Below are 7327 nucleotides of genomic sequence, written 5' to 3'. Positions count from 1 at the left end.
ATATATATATATATATATATATATATATATATATATATATATATATATATATATATATATATATATATTTATCATAAACTTTCGATCTTAATTTTAGTAAGTCCATGTAGTTAAGACCGTGTGTTGACTATTACATGACATACTAATTAAACTAATAAGTGCTGAGATCCTAATAGTTGGAATGCCTTCAAGCAAAATATTTCAAGATAATTGAGAACTATATCAGTATTTTTCTAAGTCAATTTTTTATAATTAAGATGTCAAACATGCCTATTCCCCAACTTTTACCTCTACGTCCTTTTTATCATCTCACATCAGTTGGAGAGGAGAACGAAACATTATTTATAAGAATGTGAAAACTTCTCCCTAGCAGACGCGTTTTAAAACCCTTGAAGGGAAGTCCCTGCCCAAAGAGGACAATACATGCTAGCGGTAGGCTTGGGCTGTTACAAAGTTGGTTATTTTTATGTATATGCAACCGATGAGACTAGAGACAATACAACACACACAGCACAGGGTAGCTTGTTCTTCATAAGACAGTATGCATGTACCAAATAAAGAGAGGGGCACAGGAGTACGTACATTGGGTGGAATAGGTTCTTGAGATGTATTTTGATATCCTTGGGATGGTGGAATGATGACTCTACGGATGCCACCAACTTTCATGGATTTCACAGCTGCTTCCATTCCCGCAATAACCTTGACATTAATCCAAAATTGAGAGTCAATTGCTTTGCAACTAAAAGCAGGTTCAATTAGGTAGAGTGGTAGGATATCAACAACAACCGTCTTACTTTCCCAGAGCCAAGAACAAATGTAAAGGGAATGGGCTCCCCATTTTCATCTTTGTGATCATATGTTGTGTCAAAGCGCCATCCCTGCTTTGCTGCCAACCTTCCATAGTAATGAACCGCAACCTTCACGTTAATACTCCATAATAAGAATCTCTGAATTTCATACTCGGTAATAAAGTTTACCCCTATCCAATCTTTACAAGCATGCTGTTAGTCCAATCAACTTTAATAACTCGCATACAAACAAGCAGCCAACTCTACAAAATAATAACAGTAGAAGGATGGAGAAAAGAATAAAAATTGCACGCATGGCATGTTGAACACAACTCTCTGTGGGAAACACTCGCACACTTTATTAAGAACAATCGAAAAGAGAATACAAGACACTCTGTAGAACACTACTACTTTGTATTGCTTGTGATTTCTTGGGATGATGAACTAGGTAGAGTGGAGGGGTATTTATACTAGATGGTAGTCAATCTATTCCTAAAATTTCTCCATGTTTTTCCTAAAATACTTAAATCATTTTCCTAACTTTATTCCTAAAATCTCTAGATCATTTTCCTACATTTATTCCTAAAATCCTAAATCATAAATATAATTACTCATACAATGGTTGGGCTTAATCCTGTTGGGCTAGTGATGACATTTTAACAGGGCGGAGTTTATCAAAGCAGGGCAGAATTTTACCCTCCAATTTTTTTTTACAAAAAGTATCAAATTTTTTTTATATATGTTTATAAATTTTTTAAGTTCTAAGACATAAAAAGAGAATTGTCCCTTATTCCTTCTTCCTTTTATTTCCAAGTATTTTTTCTGAATTGAAAGAGTCATCAAAGGAAGAAAGTAGGCCACCACAATCATAATCAAAAGCAGCCTTGGAAAGAATAAGAAGATTAAATGACTCTTCACTAGTACACCAAGTGGCTACATTGTTCATCATTGGTCAAGTGCACTATTGAGGAATTTGTGAGTCTGTATGTCAGCTTTCTCACACGGCATGATAAAGAGCTGAAAAAGGGGTGTCGATTTTCTGTAACCTACAAGACAGAAAAGAAGTTGAAGGGTTCAACTCACACTAGTGTCTTGTCAGTTAAGTCTACTTTGAGGTTCAAATCAAAGAGGTTGAAGGCATGGGGAAGTTGGTATATCGGCTTAGTAGCAGCAAGCTAATGCTATGCTATCCCTAGCCTCCTTTTATAGCCATTACTTATAAATGTGGGGCTAGGGCCAACTTGAGAATCTTTTCCAAGACTGTACTTCCATTAAATTCGTTGAGCTTCTTCTAATATCTGAGAATAGAATGGAAAGAGGATTTGAGTTTTAGGTCATTGGTGGATGAGTAGCTATGGTGGAGAAGGATGGTTATTGATTCTGTCAGAAGCTCAAGAAAATGCAGTCTAATCTTTAAAATTGGAACAGAAGCACATTTGGGAACAAAAAAATCAAAGTAATTCTATTTCCTCCATAATAAGAGAACTGAATGTGGAGAAGGAAGGTGGCAACATCACTGAGCGAAAGCAAGGCCAGAGAAAAAAACCTTGAATTGCAGAATTTGGACTTGAACTCCAGAGAAGTCAGAAGTAGACTTAAAAATCCAAGAATTATTCGCCCAACGAAGGTGATGAAAACACAAGATTCCTCTATAACTGTAACAGTCAAAACCAACCGCTAGCAGATATTGTCCTCTTTGGGTTTTCTCTATCGGACTTCCCCTTAAGGTTTTTAAAACATTTACTAGGGAGAGGTTTTCACACCCTTGTAAGGAATGTCCCTCTCCAACCGATGTGGGATCTCACAATCCATCCCCCTTGGGGGCCAGCATCCTCGCTGGCACACCTCCCGGTGTCCAAAAAGTAAAGCCCAAAGAGGACAATATTTTGTTAACGGTGGGCTTGGACTGTTACAACAACATTACATCCTACAAGAGAAGGAAAAACATAATCAACAATATTAATATCTTAGGCGGCCGGCTTTTAGACAGACAAGGAGATTGAAGATGAAATCAACGGATTTTTTCAGAAAGTGTTTCAGTAAAGAACCAGGTTGCAGATGGTTACTTATTAGTTATTAGTTTACATTAAAAGAGGCTATGGCTAAATTCGAACATCCTTTTCGAGAAAATATTGCAGTTGCTGTCAAATTCGTGGAGAATGATTTATCACCCAAGCCTGATAGCAATTTCAGATAATTACTTTAAAAGAAAACATGGGAACTCCATCAAAAAAGATATCATATCCTCGAAAGGTTTCAAGGGTCTTTTAAGAATGGTATATCCTTAACGACAACAATGTTAGGAATCACGAACCTCCACAATGGTATGATATTGTCTACTTTGAGCATAAACTCTCACGACTTTGTTTTGGTTTCCCCAAAAGGCCTATGGAGATAGCATTCCTTACTTGTAAACTTATGATCATCCTCTTAATTAGCCCATGTGTGACTCCCTCCCAACAATCCTCAACAATTCTCCCCTCGAACAAAGTACACCATAAAGCCTCCCCTAAGGTCTATGGAGCCCTCAAACAGCCTCCCCTTAATCGATGCTTGACTCCTTCTCTGGAGCCCTCGAACAAAGTACACCTTTTATTCGATACTTTAATCACTTTTGACTACACCTAAGGCTTGCAACTCCTTTGCTCGACATTTGAGGATTTTATTGATATGCTAAGTTAAGGGCATGACTCTGATACCGTGTTAGAAATCACGAACCTCCACAGTTATATGATATTATCTACTCTGAGCATAAACTCTCATGTTTTTTTTTTTTTTTCTCCTCCTCCTCCAAAAGTCCTAGTAGAATAGTATTCCTTACTTATAAACTCATGATCATTCTCTTAATTAGCCAACGTCGGACTCCCTCCCAACCATCTACAAGCAAATGCACGAGAGAAACCTACAAAATTCCTTATCCCCATTAGACAAAGAGGTCCAGTGTTAATGCTAACTCTTAAGCTTGGCGAACACGGTTTATAAAATCTTTGCAAAAGTACTTGTAAAGGTTTCTTAAAGCCATTCAGAACACAATCTCAGAGAAACCTTAATGAAAGGAAGGAAAATCCTAAATATCATTCAAGCTAATAGAACAAAGAATGTCATTCCAATTGCATTCCCAATGGATTTCGAAATCAATTCACCTGATCTCCATCGACGGGGGTTTCCCCAGAGCCAATGCGAAGCTCCAGCGCCTTGACACCGGCCGAGTCCGGGAGCTCGAAGAACTGCGGTGCGGCAGATTTAGAAGGAGCGGCAAGAGAGGAAGAGGAAGCGGAGGAGGAGGCCAAGGTTGAAATAGCGGTGAAGATAACAGCAGAGAGAGACAGAGCTCTTCTGGTCAGTGGAGAAATTGCAGGAAGAAGAGGGTAACGGGCTTCGAAAGAGATGAAATCGAAGGCGGGATGGAGAGAAATGCATCGGCAGCGGATTGAAGGCAGAGATTGAATTGTCATTTTTCTTATCTGAAGCGGTTCAGTTCACCATAGCCTTATGCTTCCTTCTCTACTTCTCTCCACAAACAGAAGAAAAATAAAAAGCGCGCGCACGCGGTGAATGTGATCTGTACGGCCGATCCAAATTTATCCGCCGGACCCGGACCAACCCAACCCACACAAGTTGGGTTGGATTTACATTTCGGATAGGGTTGATTCTATTAGCCTTCTAGATATAGTTGGTTCATTTTTCTGAATCCGAACTGAATCGGTTTGTCAGAGTGATACTGAAGCCAGTCTAAAGATATTCACGCTCGAGACGCCAAGCAAATACATGTTTATTAACAATGTTACTATGTTAATATGTTATAATTTTCAATCATACTTTTTATTGTTTTTTTTTTTGTCAATAATTATAAATTGATTTGTATTTGTTTGTGAACTCATAATATATTTTATGTAAAATTGTATCCAAATAATTATAAATTGTGAATAAATAAAATTTTAAAAAAAATTTAACAACCCGAACCCAACCCAAAAATAGAGGGTTGGATTGGGTTGGGTTGTGAAAAGTTTCGGGTTGAATTGGGTTACCAATCCAATCAACCCGAACTTGGGTTGGGAAAAAAAAAATCTCCCAACCCGACCATGTACACCCCTACCCAATTCCATATTATCCTTCGACCTACTTTGTACTTGTTACAAAGGTTGTGATTTAAATTTTTTCTTTTTTTTTGTTGAACCACCACGTCTTTGAATACAAGTTGCACCCAGAATCTTTTGGGTGATGGCTAGTACGACGACGAAATATGCAAGGTGGGTGGAAGGGAGTGCGTGTTCAACTCAAAAGTGACTTGGAGAATCCTTTAACTTCAACTTCAATATTTTGTTTTAAAATTATTTAATTATTATCATTATTTTAATATTTTTTATTTTTATTTAGAAAACCACATATTATAAAATTTCAATTAAAATTTAACCTTAAAATAATAGAAGTCCCAGCAAAGACGAGGGAGAAGCGCAGGAATTTTCGAGCCTCTTCTGAAACACTCTTTACGCCTCCAATAACAAGAACCGAAGAGCTCTGCCGGCCGTCAAACTCAGAGCAACCGAAGCAACCCTTGGCCGCCATAACAAGTGAAGGAACTCATCCAGTTGACAGTAATGGCTGCAAAAGATGCAGAGAAAGTTTTGGACGTGCAGTCGGTCGTTGAAGCAGTAGTTGCAGACGAAGACGCCGATGTTCCTCGCTACGAAGTAGAAAGCCTTTGCATGCGCTGTCACGAAAATGTATTTGTTTATTTCTTCCTTTCATTTTCTCGCAATTTTTGCCCTTACGATTACGAAATTCTGTTTCCGTTTTCTGCTGCATTCAGCAGCTTAATTCGAGATTTGATTTGTGACTGCCTGTTTTTTTAGTTGGGATAGAGAAGTTTGAGAGTCCTCTGGTTCATTACCTTAAGAAAAACTGAAGATATTTGTGGTTTTTCTGCATCGTTTAGGTGTGTTTGTTCACAACTTGTTAAGTTGTCTGCTTTGCATTTGCAGGGGACAACAAGATTTTTGTTAACTTTAATTCCGAACTTCAGAAAGGTATTCTTATTTTTAGGGCGTTTTCAATAGTGCTTGGCCGTCTTTTTGAAGCCTTATGGAGATATGAATCTTACTGCAGATCTTATTGTCGGCCTTTGAGTGTCCACATTGTGGTGAGAGGTAAAATGTTAGTCATGAAATTCTCTTTGGGAATATGATGGTTCCCTGTGATAATTGATATTGAGTTACCTTTGATTTCTTTTAGGAACAATGAAGTCCAGTTTGCTGGTGAGATCCAGCCGCGAGGCTGTTGCTATTCTTTGGAGGTTCATGCTGGCGACCAGAAGGTTATTTTTATTGAATTAGATCTTGTTTGCGGGATATATTTCCTTTTCTCTTTATATGTTTCCCTGAGGAGGATTAGAAGAAGCTACAACCCAATATTTTAAACGTTAATTATATATTATTTATCTGCTTGTGCTATCGAATATTTCTTCAGGATATTATTTTGACTAATAAGATTATTTTCGAAGAGATATCTTCTTGACCTTACAGAGTGCCTTCTCAACTATTTTTCGTGTTATGTTTTGTTCCATTAATTACAAAATGAATGCCGATCATTTGACTGGTAAAAATTGTTATGCTCTTCCATTAATTACCCATCATTCTTTTTTCCTGGTGAAGTATCATGTGAGTGACAAATTGGTCGGATTTCCTTGGCATGCAATAGAAATTGTTATTCTATGATGAAGGAGGATCTGTTGAATTCTCCTTTTTTAGAATAAGGGGGAAGTCTTTATTTTTTTGTTGTCTTTGGTTTGAAAGAATTATTTGAATTTTAAGACGGTTGAGGGTCTTGGGAGGAGGTTTGAGATATCGTTACAAACCTCTTCATGGCATGGCCTTTTGTAATTATCAACTATATCTTCCTATCTTGGTTTGTCATACAAAAAATGTGGCAGCATATTTTCAGCTCTGAAAATACCTTTTTCTCGATCTTAGGCCATTGGTTCTTAATGTGTTCTTCTGATCGGAGTCCTAGCCTTTTAATTATGGATATTTTGTTCCATTTTCAAACTTGCATCTTGTTGCGAGTTTACTCAGATTTCTAAGTCGGTCATTATTTATGCAGACGCTCAATCGACAAGTGGTGAAATCTGAATCTGCCATTATTAAGGTACGACATGCAGTCTTACATTTACCCATGTTGTTACTATGAATTAACACTGTTAACCTTTTTTTTAAGCTGTCTAACTCTGTCTGTGCCGGCCCCCACCATAGGTTGTTAATATATTGATATTCAGCATTGTTTGGACATGTTTTCCATTTTTTTTTCCAAAGACAACCTAATCTATCCAGTAATTTTTACAACCTAATCTATATCTTGGTGTAAACTGTCTAGTATTTTTACTTCCTATAGTTATACTTCCTTCACTGCAAATTGAGAAGGTCATTTGTAAACACCATGGATTATACATCCCTCTTGTAAATTCCACTCATCAATGAAATTGTCTCTTATCAAAAAAAAAAAAAAAAAAAAAAAAAAAAAAAAAAAAAAAAAAAAAAAATTTT

General features: G+C 37.1%; 2 protein-coding genes across 2 annotated transcripts in view; one reads left to right on the top strand and one right to left on the bottom strand.

Moving 5' to 3' along the window:
* Positions 1–4324, bottom strand: part of LOC111434180 (peptidyl-prolyl cis-trans isomerase FKBP17-1, chloroplastic) — a 7413-nt gene extending 3089 nt beyond the window's left edge. Inside the window, exons 1-3 of the mRNA XM_023071545.1 lie at positions 3932–4324; positions 795–917; positions 583–699 (exon numbers count right to left, since the gene is read on the bottom strand). Coding sequence (XP_022927313.1) covers positions 583–699; positions 795–917; positions 3932–4243 — 552 coding nt within the window. The 5' untranslated portion in view covers positions 4244–4324. The remainder of the gene's footprint in view (positions 1–582; positions 700–794; positions 918–3931) is intronic.
* Positions 4325–5217: 893 nt separating this feature from the next.
* The window catches only part of LOC111434255 (zinc finger protein ZPR1-like), a 17866-nt gene continuing 15756 nt past the window's right edge, over positions 5218–7327 (top strand). The window contains exons 1-5 of the mRNA XM_023071657.1: positions 5218–5512; positions 5771–5815; positions 5895–5935; positions 6021–6102; positions 6888–6932. Coding sequence (XP_022927425.1) covers positions 5387–5512; positions 5771–5815; positions 5895–5935; positions 6021–6102; positions 6888–6932 — 339 coding nt within the window. The 5' untranslated portion in view covers positions 5218–5386. The remainder of the gene's footprint in view (positions 5513–5770; positions 5816–5894; positions 5936–6020; positions 6103–6887; positions 6933–7327) is intronic.

The sequence above is a fragment of the Cucurbita moschata genome, unplaced genomic scaffold, assembly GCF_002738365.1.
Source record: "Cucurbita moschata cultivar Rifu unplaced genomic scaffold, Cmos_1.0 Cmo_Scf00044, whole genome shotgun sequence".
NCBI classification, from domain to species: Eukaryota; Viridiplantae; Streptophyta; class Magnoliopsida; order Cucurbitales; family Cucurbitaceae; genus Cucurbita; species Cucurbita moschata.
This window is presented reverse-complemented; position numbering and strand designations above follow the sequence as displayed.